This window comes from Macrotis lagotis, chromosome 1 (genome assembly GCF_037893015.1).
Source record: "Macrotis lagotis isolate mMagLag1 chromosome 1, bilby.v1.9.chrom.fasta, whole genome shotgun sequence".
Lineage (NCBI taxonomy): Eukaryota > Metazoa > Chordata > Mammalia > Peramelemorphia > Peramelidae > Macrotis > Macrotis lagotis.
This window is the reverse complement of record NC_133658.1, coordinates 848524738-848544766: the sequence shown is the minus strand read 5'-3', so window position 1 is coordinate 848544766 and position 20029 is coordinate 848524738. Positions and strand designations below refer to the sequence as shown.

General features: G+C 36.1%; 1 protein-coding gene across 6 annotated transcripts in view; it reads right to left on the bottom strand.

Annotated features, from left to right (window-relative positions):
* Positions 1–20029, bottom strand: part of THRAP3 (thyroid hormone receptor associated protein 3) — an 80157-nt gene that overhangs the window by 16717 nt on the left and 43411 nt on the right. For all 6 annotated transcript variants that reach the window (XM_074217543.1, XM_074217547.1, XM_074217542.1 and 3 more), the window contains 2 exons: positions 5505–5670; positions 11–916 (listed from right to left, as the gene is read on the bottom strand). In XM_074217543.1, coding sequence (XP_074073644.1) covers positions 11–916; positions 5505–5641 — 1043 coding nt within the window. In that variant the 5' untranslated portion in view covers positions 5642–5670. The remainder of the gene's footprint in view (positions 1–10; positions 917–5504; positions 5671–20029) is intronic.

The following is a 20029-nucleotide window of genomic DNA, read 5'->3' as shown; positions in this document are numbered from 1 at the left end:
TGATACTTGCCTCTTTGAATAGGCTGCTCCTCCTGGAGCAGATAGTTCTTCCTTCTGTGATGAAGAGCCGTACGTGGAACCAATGGCTGGGGGACTCTTACCCACAGGACTCTTTTTGGATGGGCTCAAACCCCCAGCACCATGATCAAATTGGCCTTGGTGAGCTCCAGCCTGAAAGCCGGTGCTGCTCTGCAGAGCAGAACCCATCTGAGAAGGCGTGGCAAGTGGAGGGCTGGGTTTCTGCACAGGGCTAGGGCGGGGAGACCGCCGCCTAACCACCACTGATTGGAGAGGGCTTTTGAGGGCAGGGCTCCGCTCTCGGGGGCTCAGCTCAGACACAGCTGCTCTTGATGCTGAGCCAGCACCATAGGTAGTGGCCTCAGGCCATGGCTTTGAGCTCTCTGATGGTTTAGCATCCTGAGAAGTACCTCCAGGAAAAGGCTGCTCCTTGGAATCATCACCTTGGTTATCTCCAGCAGCCTGTGATGGCCGGTTATCCTTGGAAGATGACTTTTTCTCCTTTACAGATTTGCGCTTAGAAGACTCAACACGGCTATGGTTAGAGGAAGATCGAGAAGATGAAGAGCGCCTTGACCTGTCAGAGGAAGACTTATCAGAGTTTCTAGAATGGCTCCTAGACCTGGGTGAAGGAGACCTTCTCTTTGGGGACCGGGAACGAGAACGGCCCCGACGAGGACTATATGCTTGGCGATAATTCTGCCAATTTGACCGATAGTTTCCATAGCCTCCTCGGTTATACTGGCCCCATGGATAAAAGCCTCTGTTGCGACCACGAAAATAATAAGGCCTTCTATAGCCTCGGTTGTGACCTCGGAAATCTCGGTTCTGATATACTCTTGGATGATTTCTTTCTCTGTTATGAGCTGGAGAATATGATCTTGAACGGGACCTAGAACTGAAAAAGGAAGAGGGAAAAAGAATTTCTGTTCCTGTTGCAAGTACTTTCATGGGGGGGGGGGGTGTCAAAAAGTGTCATATTCTTCCTATAAATCCTGACAAAGATACTCTTGAATGATAATGTCCCAAGGACTTTATTCTTTTCTTTCTGATGCTAAAAATACAAAAAAATAATTATCTCACTATATGAATGAGTGATTATGGTCTATAATAATAATAACCAATAAAGATTATGTATTTATAAAGGTATTAAATTCCATTTCATCAAATTTGAAAGATGTTTGGGAAAAAAAAGCTTTCCTATTACTTCTTCCTATTGTATTAAATGAAAACCTACTGTGCCAGGATTGCCAAAAATCAGAATATATATAGTAATGCAAATTTAATTTAAATAAAGAAAATGCTTCAACACACAGTATTTGTGAACAATAAAAGCTTTGCCATTAAAAAATGCATTAGGGGATATGTTCATTCATTTCAGGTTCCTCAAAATGTTAATGCAGGTCATAAAGAAAGAAAATGAAAATTTTTAGATCTGAGAGGGTAAGTGCCATAGTATTTGTATTTAGGCCCTCAATTATAACAGCTCCTGAGACTCTTCCTCGCTGGACTAATTTCCATGCTTCCCAAGCCATATCTTACAGTCTATCTGAACCAATTTTTTTAGAATTCAATAGAATCTGTAAAAAACCATAATGGCAAAACACTTTAACCACAGTATTAAAAAATATGTAGGGTTAATTCCTCTAAGTCAAATCCAATATTAAAATATTGCTTTACCATGAATATAACATTTGGCATCAAAACCCCATCACTGTATAATGTGACTCTCCTATGTTACCACAAGGGGTCACTGTATCCACAAAGCATACAATAAACTTGACATCAGAAAAACCTAAAAATGCTGTCCTAATAAGTTTGTAAATATTTCAAAAAACAAGGACAAAATTAATTTATTTGCCAAATTTCTGATACTGAATCATCTTCATCTGACAAGGATGAATTATTATAGGAGGGATGGTGGTAATGATACTCTATTGCTTCAAAATTATAGTAGAAGAAACAAAGATTTGGCCCAAACTTTCTCTGGGAAAAGATTAAAAGCTAAAAATGCTGGACTGACAGAAAAAAATTAACATCGAAATTTAGGTGGTTGTGGGGGAACATGACTCTTCACCTCCTGACCCAGAAGTAGTAGTATACTATAAGTCTAGAAGGAAGTATATACATTGTCAAAGTCAATGTATTGAACTTTTTAAAATTTACTTGACTGAAATGAAAGGTTCTGATACAAGGGCAAGTATTGGGGAGTGAAAGAAAAATAATCAATAAAACATTAAAAATCCTCTATTCTTGTCAGAATAAAATCTCAAGTCAAAAGTCTCCAAAGGAATGATAACTTCAGACTACTTTTAAGAGGGGAGTAGGAGAGCACTGAGTAGGAGAGATGAGACTATATAGCAATGTCAAATTTACTGAAAAGTCTTCAAGAGTTTTCTCTTTCTCACACTTCTTTTCTTTCCTTTTTACTATATATCTCATAACAAAGATGCTGAATATAGCTTACTGGCTGAGCTCCTATTCTGTAAAATGCATCTGTTTATGTTTATGATTCTTTTTAAAAACCTTTAATATATCCCTCTCCGGGCAAAGCTGTTTCTTGCCAGTGTCTGACACTAGACACCCAGGTCTCTTTAATGGGATCCCTTGAGGGTCGGTGGCTCCATGTCAGAGGCCCCCATCAGCCTTCCAGAGAGACTAATACACTAATTCTAGACAGAGTACACACTTTAGGTTTCCAGCTAAGTGAATGGGAGGAGTCTGTCCACACATGGATTGAAGTCTTTTTGTTTTAAAATACTATGTTTAATAAAGGTCCAAAATTTTTTCAGAACTGAGTAAAAATAATTACCATTTTTGAAATACAATACTCAATATGCTTATATCAATAAAATCTGAATAAATCACAATGGGCTTAGTTTCCTACAATTCTGACTATCCTGAACTCAGTCTTTCATAAAAGAAAAATATTTTGGCACTACTTTCGGGCAAAATTATGTCTCAATTCAAACTGTTAACCGACTATTACTTAGTACAATAAAACAACTTACCTTTAAAACTTTCTCATGTAAAAACATAAACAACAACATAAGAAGCCAGATGTAGGCTCTGAAACTGAATCTGACCTGATTAAATACTATACTTGAGGGATGTGATCCACCCAGAGCACTAAGTGGGGTGGGAGGGGTGGTGGTGTGATTCATGCTCGAGTTCTCAGGAGGCTATTACATCTCTGTTACCAATTACTAGTGAGGGACCCGCAGCACACTGCATCCAAAACCTGTGGGCCACTGTACAGATGCACGAACATGAGTCTCTGCAGACTTCAAAATGAAGTTATTTACGGGAAGTTGCTTTAAAAGGATACAGTCTGTGAAATACAAGGAAACAATCAGTTTTCTCCCATTCTGTAGTACTCACAGCAGCTAATTAGATGGTTAGAGGACATGTTCTCAAAATCTGGACAGTATACTTTCCTTATAGTTGAAGGAAAATTAAAAGTAAAACCATGAAACAGATGAGTCAGAATTAAAAACAGAGAATCCAAATGCAAATACATCTGTTTCCAGGGGCAAAAAAAAATCAGAAAATTATAAAAATATAGGCACTCTCTCCAAGACTACTTTTTCATGGTATGACAGTACAAAGTGGATCTAACCCTAACCCCTCAAATGGAAGCACTGCAGAAGATCAGGAGACACGGGCACACAGCTATACCCCCAATTTCTTCTTTTCTAGTCAAAGATCACAGCCAAATGACTTCAGAAGGCAAAGGAGACAAGGACAAAAGACCTGCCCAGGACCTTTACTTGTCACAAAGGATGCAGAGCTCATCAAAAACAACCAACATGATGTTTGAGGGTTCTGGGATTATGCCCTTAGTCAAGATGCTTACTCATCTCAATTCTGCAACCTACAGTTCAAAAAAGGTATACCTTTAAGAATCTCATAGCTGAAAAAAATAACCACCATTTGCATTCAAAGCTTTTGGTCAAGGAAAAGAAATAGCTGAAAATGCCCCTAACAACTTGTGTTTTATTAGATAGACACAAACTTATCAAGTGTAACGGAGGCTCTGATTCAGTTTCTAGCTTGGAAGTCTTAATAAGTTCCAAACAAAAACATTGTACATCAAAGTGCAAAAGTTTAAAAATATTTTTAATATGACAGAAAACAATATCCCATAACAGATTTGCTTTTCAGATGAAGCATTTCAGAATTCAGTGCAATACTGGTAAAGAAAAAATTCATGTGTCATATTTATTGTGCTATTTAAAAACATGAGAGTGCTAGGAAAACAACTAAGATGACAGCATAAAAAAATGAGTGACCTTTTCCAAAGATATTTTTAACCTCATGACCAATACACCTAAGGAAAAGTGGACTCTAGACACAGTTATGAAACCGAAAGGTGTTTCAAGTAGCAAAATATTTATTTTCATTTCTTTCCTGTAGTAATCTATCAAGGTCCTTACACCTTTCAGTCAGAAACTCAAACCATTCACCAGCAAGCATCCAAAGAAATCAATGTTCGCTTAAGATGCACTGTCATGTAGGTTTCTAAACTCCCTTTTTCTATAGATCTTTTTCGAAAGTTGACTTTTTCTTCCTCAGCAGCTCAGAAAGTTGTCTTTCAAAAGAAATTATCTATTCACAAAGGAAAACTCAAATACTGGCGATAATCTGAAAATTAAAAGACTCAAGACAAAAAAAAGACAGAAAGTATAAGGACCAAGGCCAATACATTCATTAATTCAAACTAGGTGGAAGGAAGATTCATTTGAATTAATAAAAAGTTCTTGACTTTATAACATTTCTAAAGAAGTCTGTTTATTAGGAAAAATCCAGGGTCTTCTCCTAACTAGGTGTGAGAAGATTAATTTGCCAATCTGGGCTCTTCTTATCTGCCCAAGCTTATAAAAAAAGTCCACCTCCTCTCTCGGCAATCTTTCCTTAGATATAAATTGAGAAGGGTCATCGTCTCTAAAGTTTCAAGATCCTATGAAATATACTTTTATTACTTGGCATCTATAACGAAACAATTTATTGCTTAATAAAACTAATTAGAGGTCCTACAAGAACCATTTTAATATACAGACAGGCATGGCTAGTTTCTAATTATCACATTAAACAAGTACAAATAAATGGGTACTGTTACGTACATAAAACTTAATTTTCTTAAACAGGTTAAACATTGCCCCAACAATATTAATTAAACCATTATTTTGCTGAGTTGCCCTTATTCATAAATGCATCAAAGGTAAATTTTTCTACACCTTTCAATATTTTAAAATAAAAACAAGGAGGGATAAAGAATAGCAAGAAACTGTTCAATTAAAATTTGTTTTTCCTTTGATTTCCACAGATATGAAGTTTCCTAATCTAATGAACTCCTACAGATTAGAGGACTTTGAAAAAGCACAAGTTAGTAAAAGGGAGTTTGGGAAGAGGTAAAAAATGTCTGCGATTTAATAAAGAGTCCCTGCCCAATATATTGATCCAAATGCATGCTTGAATCCCTTTACCTCAGTCTGCGTTTCCTGGAGCGGGACACTGATCGAGATCGAGATCGAGACTTCGAAAAAGAACGAGAACGAGACCTTGATCCAGACCTTGAGCGGGAAGATCTAGACCCTGACTTGGATTTGTTTGTTTTTGACATATCTGAAGAGGGTCACTTTTCAAATACACCTACAGGTGAAAAACAAAGCAAATATATGACTAACATAAAAAAACAGTTAGATGGCTTGAGTTACATTCCCCCTCCCAATTAATAAGTATTTTCTCTCCTTTCCAGTTTCCCATCTAAACTAAACTCTTTGTCTATTTTGGGTTTATAAAAGTATCCAAAGTACCTGTCAGAATGATATGGTTTATCCTTTTCTTTCTGGAACCCTAGTTTGTCACTGCTTTGATAAGAATTTTTAAGTTCTAAATGTTTTCTTTTTAATGTTGCTGTTACCATATATATTTCCTACTGGCCCAATCACTAGTGCAGTACCCTAGATTCACCTGCGACAGAAAGTCTGACAGCAGAGATTTAGCAGGTTTTTAGCACCTAACAAAGCCAGCTCTTAATTTCCTGAAAAGTAGTTTTTTTTCCTCTATTTCACACCACAATTTCTGGAAGACATCATTTTGTCTGCATAATGCTGTCATATCAATACTTTTTTTGATCAAAATTACTATTTTGATATCTTGTTTTAACATTGTGTAAATTTTCTCCTGTAACCCTCCTTTTCTCCGACAGTATAATAAGAAATATAGATTTTCCAAATCTGCAAAGGAGTGGGGGTAAGGTATGAGGGGCAGGGAGGAATGCAAAATATCTGATTTTCTAATGTTGATATTAAATATGAAACTTGGACATCAGTTTTCTTAATGTGAAAAATGATATTTTCAAGATTTTTTCCAATCCTAAATCCTATGAGCTTCTGTTTTACCAGCAGCTAGGTGGTGATCTGTACTTGGAAAGGATCTGTACTTGGAAAGATGTAACCATGAGCAAGTCACTTAACTTCAGGTTCCTTTTAAAATAATAGGATTGTAAGGATCAAATGAGATAATGTTTGTGACATAGAATGGGTGTTTCTTCCTATTCTCTTAATTTGGAAGACTTTTGAACATGAATTAGGAATCTTGGTGGTTCTTCTATTACTTAATCTTTCCCAAACCTTAATTTTCCTCATTTGTAAAAATGGGACTTGGCTTATTCTTTCATTATTTATCTTAAGAGAGTTATTATGAAAAAGGAACTTTTTATTATAAAATGTGAATGAATAGTATTTTTCTGAAACAGTTGAAATGACTAGTCAAATTGCCATATTTTGGGTTTTCATTTTTCTGTTTTTTGTTTTTGATACAAAAATATTTATATGAACACACCACAAAAAAGAACAAGTCAATAGTGAAGGCAAAACCACACATATAATTCTAAACTTGGGATTTCTAAGGAATACTTATAAAGAAAAAAACAGAGCTATCAGCTAATGAGTTGTGGAAGGTACCACCATTATCAATATGAAATATTTCAATTTTCCAAGGAGAAAATCTCAAAGGAAACATCTAGTAGTCACCCATTCTGCTATAAAGGAGATCAATCCATTCTAATGTTTTCTATTACTCAGACTGTATGTGTAACATTAGTCACTAAAGAGCCCCTAATACGGCATTAATAATTTAGGTAGGACTTTCAATGCTTCAAGTCCTTAGATCTTTCTATATATGAAAACCCACCATATATTCATTCCCATTCCTTATGTCCAATTTGTTTCTAAGTCCTAGCATGTCTATTTTGTGTTTACAAAAGTATTCAACATTAATTTTCAATAATCAAAATATCAGAATGAATTAGCTCAATAAGACTCCTGCTGTGCTTTCACAATTCCAAGATGATGGAACCATGAAATATTTAAAAGAATAGGCATATTTTTTTCTGCAAGGCAATGGGGTTAAGTGGCTTGCCCAAGGCCACACAGCTAAGTGTCTGAGGCCGGATTTGAATTCAGGTACACCTAACTCCAGGGCCGATGCTCTATCCACTGCGCCACCTAGCCATTCCAGAATAGGCATTCTTAGTAAAAGTGAATGATACTGTACTAGAATAAATGAAAAGAAGATTTCAGAGAATCCTAGGCAGCATAAACTGAAGCAGATCCAAGAGAGCAATTTATACAAATGTTAACAACACAGTAAAGAAAAAACAATTTTGAAATATCATCAAAAAATCATCAAAACTCTGATTAACCATGTTTCCTCTACAGAGGATTCACCTGACAAAGATGAAAGAATATGAAGAGCCCTGTGTTTTTGGACTATGTGAATCTAGTTCAAGGGTTTTTCTCTTTCTTAATTCTGTTAATGCTGGCAAGCATTCCCTTCTGAAGTTACCATCCAATTACTCTGTATATATAGACTGTGTAGCTAGCTATTTACATACTATCTCCAGTAAGTAAGGTAGGAACTAGTATTGAAGACAGAGACCATTTTTTGCTTTTCTTTGTAACCCCAGTGCCGACACAGTAAAATTCCTGGGGCATGATATAACAGCTCTTATAAATGCTTATTTAAAAGAATTTTTATCGACTAGCTTGAAAATATTCATACCCTTTAATCTTGAAATCTCAGTGCTACATACATATATCCAAGAAGATCAAAGACAGAATGAAATCTCTCTCTCTCTCTCACACACGCGTGCACACACACAAACACACACAAGTATTCAAAACAGCTGTTTTTATGACAACAAAACCTGGATACAAAATTGATGTCCAATATTTGGGGAAAAACTTTGCAGAAAACTACTTGCAAACATTAGAGAACTATGTGAATTGTACACTGCATACAACATCACTCAGTTGATAGGTGGGTTGGTTTTACTGAATCATAGAGTTTTTCCACTTCTTTAAAAGAATCATCCTAGGGGCAGCTAGGTGGCACACTGGATAGAGCATCGGCCCTGGAGTCAGGAGTACCCGAGTTCAAATCCGACCTCAGACACTTAATAATTCCCTAGCTGCATGGCCTTGGGCAAGCCACGTTAATTCCGTTTGCCTTGAAAAAAAACCTAAAAAAAAAAATCCTGTTTGCTACAAGGGATATACTGAGTAATGGGATCCAGGGTAAAAAAATATATTAGGAAAATGATTCAATAACTCAATCAATAACCAATCAACAAATATTTATTAAGAGCCTATTACATGCCAAGTTTATGAGTCTAAATACTCTGAATCACTAATGATTAGAGAAAAGAAAATGAAAATAATCTGACACCTCATATCATCACATCAGCAAAGTTGATTGTTTTTGGATTTTTGCAAGGTGCCCAAGGTCACACAGCTAAGTAATTATTAAGTGTCTGAGGCTGGACTTGAACTCAGGTCCTCCTGACTTCAGGGCTGGCACTCTATCCACTGTGCCATCTAGCCACCCCCTAGAACTGGGTTGTTTTTTTTTGGAGGGGGGGTGGGAAAGTTGATAAGTCATTAGCTAATAAGAAAAAGAAAACTAAATGACCAGCATCATAATAACAATAAGCTCAACATCTACGTGGGCAGTCAATGAATAGAGTGACTTGCTTAGAGACAGAAAAACTCATTTTCCTGAGTTCAAATATGTGCTCAGACACTTACTAGCTGTAAACCCTGAGTAAGTTTTGCCTAGGTTTCCACATCTATAAAATGTACAGAAGAAAATAGTAACACTCCTGTATTTTGCCAAGAAAACCCAAACAGGGTCACAAAGAACTAGACATTCCTGAAACAAATAAACAACAAATGATGGTTTACAGTTATCCCTTCTACATTGCAACTTTACCCATAGCAGTTTCAATATATTGGAGACTGGCATAAGAAATTAAACAGAAATTTTTGGGGGAGTTCTGTAAAAGCTGCAGATGACAGAATCTATGACCAAATATTTAACCCAAATTTCACAATAAGGTATATTAAAAGAAAAAATTCAGTATTTTTCTCTGATATAAAGGGAGGATAAAAAAATTTTACATAAATTTTCCAAATCTTGGGGGAGTCATACCACTAACCTCCACTATGTGGAAGATATAACTGTAAAGAAATAATTTAAAGAATCCTAGGAGTACAATAAAGAAATTAAACAAGGGGTGGCTAGGTGGTGCAGTGGATAAAGCACCAGCCCTGGAGTCAGGAGTACCTGGGTTCAAATCCAGCCTCAGACACATAATAATTACCTAGCTGCGTGGCCTTGGGCAAGCCACTTGACCCCATTGCCTTGCAAAAAAAACAAAAACAAAAAACAATGAACTCCATCAAAGTTGCAGGACCTAAAAAACAATTCACACACCTTACACCAATCAGATTGGTTAAGATAACAAAAAAGAAAAATGACAAATACTGGAGGATCCAAAGGAAAATAAGAATACCAATGCACTGATGGTTGAGCTTGGAAGAAGTCTAGCCATTCCAAAAAGCAATCTGAAACTATGCTCCAAAATATATTAACCTGTACATATCCTTTGGCATAGCAATAATGCTCTAGGTCATTGCCCCCAAAGAGATCAAAGAAAGAAAAAAAAAAAAGAACTGATATTTACAAAAAATGTTTATAGCAGCTCTTTTTTGGGGGTGGCAAAGAACTGGAAAGTAAAAGAATGCCTATCAATTGTGGAATGATTGAACCAGTTAGTTAATGGGAAGGAATACTGTTATTCTGTAAGAAATGATGAAGGGAATGATTTCATAAAAACTTGGGAAGATTTCTAAGAACCAATGGAAACTGAAATGATTAGAACATTTTATACAATAATAGCAACATTGTCATGAGAATCAACTTTTAAAGACAGGAAATCTGATCCATACACTGACCAACAATAATTCCAAAGGTTTTATAATGAAACATGATATCCAGATAAAGAACTGAACATTTTCTTCTTTTTCTTTTTTTGGACACAGCTGAAAAGGGACTTTATTTTTCATTTCTATACATATTTGAAATGGTTGATTTTTTCCCCTGATTTCTTCAACGGGTGGAAAGGAAAGAGGGAGAGAATTTGAAAATGAAAATAAAATTGAATTTAAAAAAATTAAGTAATATAGATAAATACCTGGAATATATACACTCACAATCAAAAACCTGATGAAGGATTAGGCTACTTCTCACTAGAAACTATAGAAGATGAAATTAATTTTTAGTTGCCAATAATGTTTTATAAGGAAACTTGACCTTAACTTAAAATCACTGATATATTGAAAATATATTTTGCTTTTCTGGCTAACTCAGTATGCTACATGGAGAAGATCAATAGATATGGGGAAAGTGCATCTTCTCAGTCTGCTGAGTAGGTACCACTTAACATCTTTGAGCCTCAATAATATATAGATGCTGTACAAGAAAGTTCTAAGATCTTTTGCAACTAGAGAATTTTAAATCTCCTTTGTTCTTTATTTTCATTTTTCTTCTCTCAGCTGGTTGGTTGCTGGACTATCTCCTGACCAGTGGAAGGTTTTGCTTCATCTCTCATTACAGTTCAGCCCAGCAAACTCTCTAGGTCAATCTTTAATTTTAGCTAGAGTTAAAAACTCTGACTTTATTAGTGGGACAGATCAAACTTCAAAGGACTAGCGAACAGTATAGTACTTAAGAAACAGATTTAGGGGACCCCAGAAACATCTAGCTCAATCCCTTCAGTTTACAGAGAAGTAGCAGAGTAAGAATTCAAATTCAGTTCCATTAATTTCAAACCCAATACTGTTTCCTCTTTTCACTGTATCACATGGACTCTTATTAGTTTCTATCCTCAAGATCTAGACCACCAATTTCTCCAAGCATCCTCTTCTGAAAAAATGAAAAAATTGGTTATTTTATTATTTTTTACATTAAAGAAAACTACTCCTGGAAGCTATAGTATCACATGTCATACTCCCACAAAGGACCCTTGGAGGCCTATTTTTTTTTAAAATTAAAGTTAAAACAAATAATTTTGTTTTCTAGACTAGTTAATTTTATCAACTATTTGGTAAGTCCTTCAGTCCTTTTAATTTCATATATATGAACACAGACACATACATACATACATACACATTTATATACACATACAAACATATATGTATATCTTTCTCACTAGTATCAATTCATATTCTTTAAATATACCATCCTGTCAAAATTGGCAAAGTTCCTGGGGGAAAAACTGTTTTAGCATCTTCAACAATTATAGCTTTACACATAAAGATCAATCTCTTGGGTTTCAGTCTCTCCCTATCTACTAGTTCCTTCCAGTATGCCTAAAAAAATGCTCTCCTCCAGCCTAAAAGAAAAAAAAAAACACAAACTTTCACCAGACTTCCAACACTGCCTCAAGTTTTCATCTTGTATTGTTGCTCCCTTTTCACAGTCAAACTCTTAGGATAAAACTACTTTCCTTGTCTATACTTCTCTTGACCCTTTGTAATGAGGTTTACAATCTTATCACTCAGCTGAAACTATGAACTTTTTTCTTTTCTTTAAAAAAAAATTTTAATGAACTTTTTTCAATCCTCTTTTTTGACCAAGTTTCTCAACCTGGGGTCCATGAAGAAAAAGGGAGAGGGAGAGAGAGGGGAGGAAGGGGGGTGGGGAGAGGGGGAGAGAGAGAGAGAGAGAGAAAAGACTGTATGTGTAAAATATTTTCCTAACTGCTGCTTCAGAGCAACTGTTTTCCCTTATAATCTTTGTCTTTTTTCTTATGCATTTAAAAATGTTATTCTGAGAAAAAGGCCATGGTCTTCAGATTGCCTATATATTGATGACACAAAGTTAAGAATACCAATCATTACCTGTCTGCTATATGACCTTATTGACCAACCTCTCCATCTATATTTTATATCCTCTCTGATTTTCCATGATATCATTCTTTCTCAGTATGCCTCTTACCTGTCCCACTAGTCTATTTTAGTTTCCTTTGCTGGGTCAAATATATTATTAACCTTATTTTAAATTTTCTCTAAGGTTGTCCTAAACCCTCTTCCCCTTGTACCATTTGTACTCTCTTGGTGATCTAATCAGTTTCATGGATTTAATAATCACTTCTGATATAACTACTAGATGCTTCACAGTTATATTTTTTTTGTTTTTTTGGGTTTTTTAAGTGGCTTGCCCAAGGCCACACAGCTAGGTCATTATGAAGTGCCTCAGACCGGATTTGAACCCAGGTACTCCTGACTCCAGGGCCCATGCTTTATCCACCGCACCACCTAGCTGCCCCCACAGTTATATATTATGCTCCATTCTCCTTCCAATGCATTACAAGCTCCTTATTGCACATTTCAAAACTGCTATGTCAAACAAAATAAACTTTACATATCCAAAACAGCAGCTGATGCACTGTATGTATGCTAATCATGGATGTCCCACAGAATCTGACCTGAGCTTGAGCTCCCTTTCCCTCTACATATATAATACTTCACAGACTTCATGGATTCAATCTTCTCTATATTAAGAATTCTCAAATCTATTTATCCAGCCCTAACCTCTTCATTTACCTTAAGTCTTGCCTCTTTAAATGCCTTTGGGACACTTCAACCTGAAAGTTCCACAGGCATCTTAAACTCCACCATGTCCAAAACCAAACTCTATAAAAGTTCATCAGAGTTTTTTTTACAAGGCAGTGGGGTTAAGTGACTTGCCCAAGGTCACCCAGCTAGGTAATTATTATGTGTCTGAGGCCAGATTTGAACTCAAGTCCTCCTGACTCCAGGGCCAGTGCTCTAACCAATGCACCACCTAGCTGCCCCCAACAGAATTAGTTTTGCTTTGTTCTTGTTACATTGTATATATTTTAAGATTTAGTTCTCTTTGGAGATTACATCCAGGTAGCCTCCAAACCCTTTCCCATACATACCTAGTCAAATAACCTTAAGAAGCAGCTTAAGTTTCCAAAGAGCAAGCATTCAGCAGGTCAATAATGAAGCAACATCCTATTCAAAAGGTCCAAACTCTTAAGTCTCGGTATTCAAGGCATTATGTGGCTATCCTGTATTTCTCGGTCTTACCCATAACTACTCCCTATTCCCCTTATCTCTATCTGACTTGCTTTTCACAGAAGAGTCTAACAAGCTGTCTATTTTTATAGAACTCAAATATGCCAACTGAGTCAATAAAATTTTTCAAAGCAAATGCAACATATCCTCAAAGTAATCAATTTCAAAAAATCTCTAATGTAAATATCCTGATTCAATGCATAAAGCCTTGGTAAAAATATTAAGTGGAACCCAATAAATTCTTGATTTATCTATGAAAAACTAATCTGGAACTAAGAAAACAAAAAAGAATTAGCTTAAATAGACTTGGGAGTTTTAAGGTAAGGGAGAAAGAATTGAAAGAAAGATCAAAGAAAAAATATCCTGGGGAATATCCTAGGGTCTATATTCATATCACAGAAGTAAGAGACTTAAGATGCAGAATAAAACAAACATTTCTGGACAGGGCCAAGTAAAAAGTGATATACTTAACTATGTATAAATATAGAAGTGTTTCTAGGGGATGGCTAGGTGGTGTAGTGGATAGAGCACCGGTCTTGGATTCAGGAGGACCCGAGTTCAAATCAAATATTGGTATATTAATGCATTGTTGGTAGGGATGCTAATTGATCCAACCATTCTGGAGAGCAATAAAACTGATCATACCCTTTGACCCAGCAAATTCAACTCTAGGCCTATATCTAGAAGGAATCATAAAAAAAGGAAAGTCACACATGTTCCAAAATATTCATACCAGTTTTTTATAGTGGCAAAGAAATGGAAATGAGGGAATGCCCATCAACTGGGGAATAGCTGAACAAGTTAAGTTATGGTATATTAATATTATGGAATAGAATACTATTGTTCTATAAGAAAACATAAATGATCAGACTCTAGAGAAGCATGGAAAGAATAACAGGATCTGATGCTGAGTGAAGGGAGAAGAACTAAGGACATTGTACACATTAACAGCAACAATGTGAATTGATCAATGTTGATGGATGCAGCTGTTCTCAGCAGTTCAGAGAGCTAGGACAACCCTATTAGACCAGTTATGGACAATGCTATTATCCCCATCCAGAGGAAGAAAAACAATACCCAAAAAACCCTTCAGAATTTTAAAGAACACTACATTCACTTTTTTAAAAAATTCTCTTATGTATTTCTTTTCTAGTTCATGATTTTCTCTCTTTTCCCTTAATCCTAATTCCTCATAGCAAAAATGACTAATCTATAAACATGTTCAACACAAATGTGTATGTATATTATTCACCTGTGTGTTCGCAGCTGATGGAACAAGAAGAAAATTATGTAGTTTAAAAATTTGCACATGTATATGGATGAATGTTAAAAGACTTTCATAACATATAACTGGAAAAATAAAATGAAATATCAATAGGAAAAAGCAATACCTGGGACTCAGTGATCAAAACAACCCTAAAAAGCTAGAAAATGCCATCCCTATTCAGAGAAAAAACTTTGAAGTCTGAATGAAAAGCAAAGTATACTATTTTCACTTTTAAAAACTTTGTTTTTTTCTCTTTCTCAGGATTTTTCCTCCTTTAGTTTTAATTCATCTTTTATAACATAACTAATATGGGAATATGTTAAACACAATTACATATACACACAACCTGTATCAGATTATTTGCTGCCATGGGGAGTGGGGAAGGGAAGGGAGGATGATGATAGAAAAATGTGGAACTCAAAGGGGTGGCTAGAGCACTGGCCCTGGAGTCAGGAATACTGGGTTCAAATCCGGCCTCAGACACTTAATAATTACCTAGCTGTGTGGCCTTGGGCAAGTCACTTAACCCCATTTTACCTTGCAAAAACCTAAAAAAAAACAAATGGAACTCAGAATCTTGCAAAAAAGATAAATGTTGAAAACTATCTGCACATAATTGGAAAAAATAAAGTAGCATGCTGAATCTATCAGATATATTTTTAAAAAGCAAGTTCTACATAACAGAGCTTTTCAGATTCAGTACTCTATTCTATAATATACAAATCAAGTAACAAGTTTTTATTAAGTGGCTACTATTTGCCAGTAATGTTTTAGGCGCTGGGGTACCTAAAAATCATATATACAAAGAAAGATATAATCCCTATTTACAATGTGCTTACATTTCAATGAGAAGTACAAATACACACAAGTTAGAAATGAAGTTGTCTCAGGAGGAAGGCAACAGCAGATGAGGAGGAAACAGGAAAGGTTTCGAGTAGAAGCCAATTCTAAGCTGTAGTTTAAAGGATGAGAGTCATCTGAGACAGAGGGAGAATGGGAGGGCATTCCAGGTATGGGGGATGCTCAGTGCCAAAGCAGAAGAGGAGAGTTTAGAACAGAGAAGATGCATATTGAGTTGGACTGCAGAGTATGGGAGGGACAATAATGTCCAACAAGGGAAAAGTAGGTTAAAGCAAGACTGGAGGGTTTTTTTGTTTTTTTAGGTTTTTGCAAGGCAAATGGGGTTAAGTGGCTTGCCCAAGGCCACACAGCTAGGTAAATATTAAGTGTCTGAGACCGGATTTGAACCCAGGTACTCCTGACTCCAGGGCAGGTGCTTTATCCACTGCCACCTAGCTGCCCCCTGGAGGGTTTTAAATGCTAAAGGGGTATTTATGGTATATCCTAGAGGTAATAAGGAACTGACAGAGTAGGTTGAGAAAGGAAGTGACATAGTCAGATCTGTGCTTTAGTAAAATCATTATTAACTAAAGAAATGTAAATGAAGAGTAGTTCAGTGGTGCAATGATTAGAGCACTGGCCCAGAGTCAAGAGGATCTGAGTTCAGGTTTGGCCTCAGACACTTAATATTTACTTAGCTGTGTGACCTTGGGGAAGGTCACTTAACCCCATTGCCTTGCAAAAAAAGAAAGAAAGAAAGAAAAAAATCAAATGAAAACAATTCTGAGATTCCAAATCACATTTTTTAGAATGGGCCAAAGGACAATGCTAAATGTTGGGAGGCTATGGGAAAAGAGGTACATCAATTCACAACTCGTGGATTTATGAAATGGATGTAACCATTCTAGAAAGTAATTTGTTGGGGCAGCTAGGTGGCGTAGTGGATAAAGCACCGGCCCTGGAGTCAGGAGTACTTGAGTTCAAATCCGGTCTCAGACACTTAATAATTACCTAGCTGTGTGGCCTTGGGCAAGCCACTTTAACCCTATTGCCTTACAAAAAAACTCAAAAACAAAAAACAAAAAAACTCAAAAAACCCCCAATACTACTAGGTCTATATCCTAAAAGGGTCATAAAAAAGTTGAAAAGACCCACATATACAGCTCTTTTTGTGGTGGAAAAGAATTGGAAATTGACAGGATGTCCATCTTTTGGGGAAATCGCTAAACAAAAATGTAGTATATGAAATACGATAGAAATCATAAGCAGCTGGATTTTAGAAAAACCCTGAAAAGTCTGCATGATTTTATGAAGTGGACAGAACCAGGAAAACAGTATTTTCCTGACACTAATAACAACATAGTATATAATCAACTATGATGGACTTGGCTTCTCTCAACAGGTCAGTAGATCAAGGAGAATTCTAAAAGACTTGTAATGAAAGAAAGAACTATGGAGTCTGAATGCAGACCAAAGCTTACTGTTTTCTCTTTTTAAAACTTGTTTTATGGTTTTTTTCTTTCTCATCGTATTTTTTCCCCTTTAGTTCGAATTCTTCTTTCACAACATGACTAATCTGGAAATACATTAAATGTGATTGTACAAGTATAACCTATATCAGATTACTGTCATGGAAAGAGGGTGATATAAAAATGTGGAACTCAAAATCTTACAAAAAGATGAATGTTGAAAATTATCTTTGCAAGTAATTGAAAAAATAAAATAACATTTAAAGAATAATTAAAAGAACCACGATCAATACAATAACCACTCATGATTTCAAATAACAGATGATGAAACTATTTACTATTAGAGAGATGAAAAGAGTAAGGAATGAAACATACATATTAGCCTACAATGAGGGAAATTTTCTCTTTTGTTAATGGGCTAAGAGAAAAACAGATGGGGGGCAATTTAAAATAATTTTAATACAGATGAGGGAATGCTACAGATGTTGAATGTTGCATGTACAAGGTCCCTATACTGTTAGTTTTATTTAAATGTTACAAAAGACCTCTCATGGAGAGGGATTAATGTATAAATACTTGTGCTGCTATTGTTTCTCTTTCATTTTCTTTTTTTTTGGTATTTGTGGGGCAATGCAGTTAAGTGACTTTCCCACAGTTACACAACTAGTAAAGTATGAAGTGTCTGGAACGTATTTGAACTCAGGTCCTCTGACTCCAGGGTCAGTGCTCTATTCACTGCACCACTTCCTAGCTGCCCCTCTCCTTCATTTTTTTTCTTTTTTCTTTTTGCAAGACAAATGGGGTTAAGTGGCTTGCCCAAGGCCACATAGCTAGGTAATTATTAAGTGTCTGAGACCAGATTTGAACCAATGTACTCCTGACTCCAGGGCTGGTGCTTTATCCACTTCACCACCTAGCCACCCCACCTCTCCCTTCATTTTCAAAAAGACTAATGACATCACAAAGCAGTATCTTGACTTCTGCAAGAATTGTATTTAAGTGAGACGGAGTTTCTCAAATAATGTAAAAACACAATACAACATTTTAAAAAATTACTTTGACTGGAGAATGCAGGATGGATTCAAGTGGAAAGAAACTTGAGGAATAGAAAGCTATTGCATATAAGAGATGATGAGAAGTGATAAGGGCCTAAATTAAAGTTGTATTTGCAAGAGTTATATTGGTCAGATGCAAGAGATGTTGTGAAGGTAGAAAAGGCATGATTTGGTACCTGACTAGAAATGTAAGGGTGAGGATAAGAGTAGAGTCCAAAAAATGCTGAGATAATAAGCTTAGAAGACAAAGTATTATGGTGCCTTTGACAAGAAATAGGGAAGGCTTTCTAGGAAAAGAAAATTAGTTGTTTTTGACATGTTTTAGATAGAACTGAAACTCAGGAGAGACTGGGGCTCAATATATGGCTCTGGGAGTCATCCGCAAAGAGATAATAATTAAATCCTTAGAAGGTCCCCAAGAGGGAGAGGAGGATCCATGACAGAAGCTTGGAGAACACTCACAGTTGGAAAATCCAGAAAACAGTATATCCAAGAAGAAGAAAGGCAACAGCATATTGAGAATGAAGACTGAGAAAAGACCATAAGATTTGACAAAAGTTTGGAGAGAGTAATTTTAGTCAAGAAATGAGGTCAGAAGAGATGCAAAGAACTAATGGTCTAAATGGAGGAGGCTTGGCAATAATTGGATGTCAGGCCTTGTGAGTACATCATCTTGTCAGAGGACTATGTTTTTAACATTGCTTCTATGGGAGAAAATGCGTTTTACAAGGTTCTATTACTTAATGTTATATTCTAGCAGAATCAATTAGCACTATTAGTGGGCAAGTCTGAATAAGAATTGAAAGATCCTAAATGAGGTACCAGTTAAACACACACACACACACACACACACACACACACACACACACACACACACAGACACACAGACACAGACACAGACACACACACACACACACACACACACACACACACACACACACGACTTTCTTAGAGGATATAGAATTTTAAGAAATCAAAGCAAAGGGGCAGATAGGTGGCGCAGTGGATAGAGCACAGGCCCTGGAGTCAGGAGTACCGGAGTTCAAATCCAACCTCAGACACTTGATAATTACCTAGCCGTGTGGCCTTGGGTGAGCCACTTAACCCCATTTGCCTTGTAAAAAAAAAATAAAAGAACTCAAAGCAAGGTAACATGTATTTAACAATAAAGCAAGGGTCCTTTCAAGAACTAAAACTTAAAATGTAGAGTTCGCCTATTTAGACTATTTTCAAAGAAAATGCTTTTTCTCTAGGCCCGAATAGTTCACAAATGTCAACCTTTTTTTCCCCACAGCATGGACTTCAAGACTAATTGTTATGGGGGGGGGGGGGGTGGAATCAAAAGAGAGAATATGGCAGTGAAAAAGTAATCTGAACATCCAAGACCAAGGCTGTCATCAGGGTTATTTCCTGTGTGAAGTTACTTCATGAGCAGCTGCCCAGTAACTTAGATATAAAAAGAATCAAAATTCTTAGAATTTCTCTATAAATGTCACTGGCTCCATTTTGTGTTGTTAAGTTTCCAGAATCTATATTGGCAGAAGATGATAGCCATATCGCTGGAGAGACTGGAATCACCTGCTTGTTTCACTTACTGTGAACATGTCTGGAAACAATAGAATTGTAATCTGAGTCCATCAAGGAAAAAGTGTATCAAGAGTCTCAATAAAATTGAAATCCAATTGCAGCTCCTAGCAATATGAATTACTGAATAGAATTATATTGAGGATTTGTATTGAAAATTAAGGTCTTATAGAGGGTGTTTATTGGAAAAAAAACTAACTTCTTATAACTAATTTTCTGGTCCTAATTTAAATATTAACTATTAACAACTCTACTCTGCTGGAAGAATAAAGTATTGTAAGTAAAAGGTTTCATTATTGCCCAGATTTAACCATAATTCCTGGATCTGTTGGTGACAAAAATGAA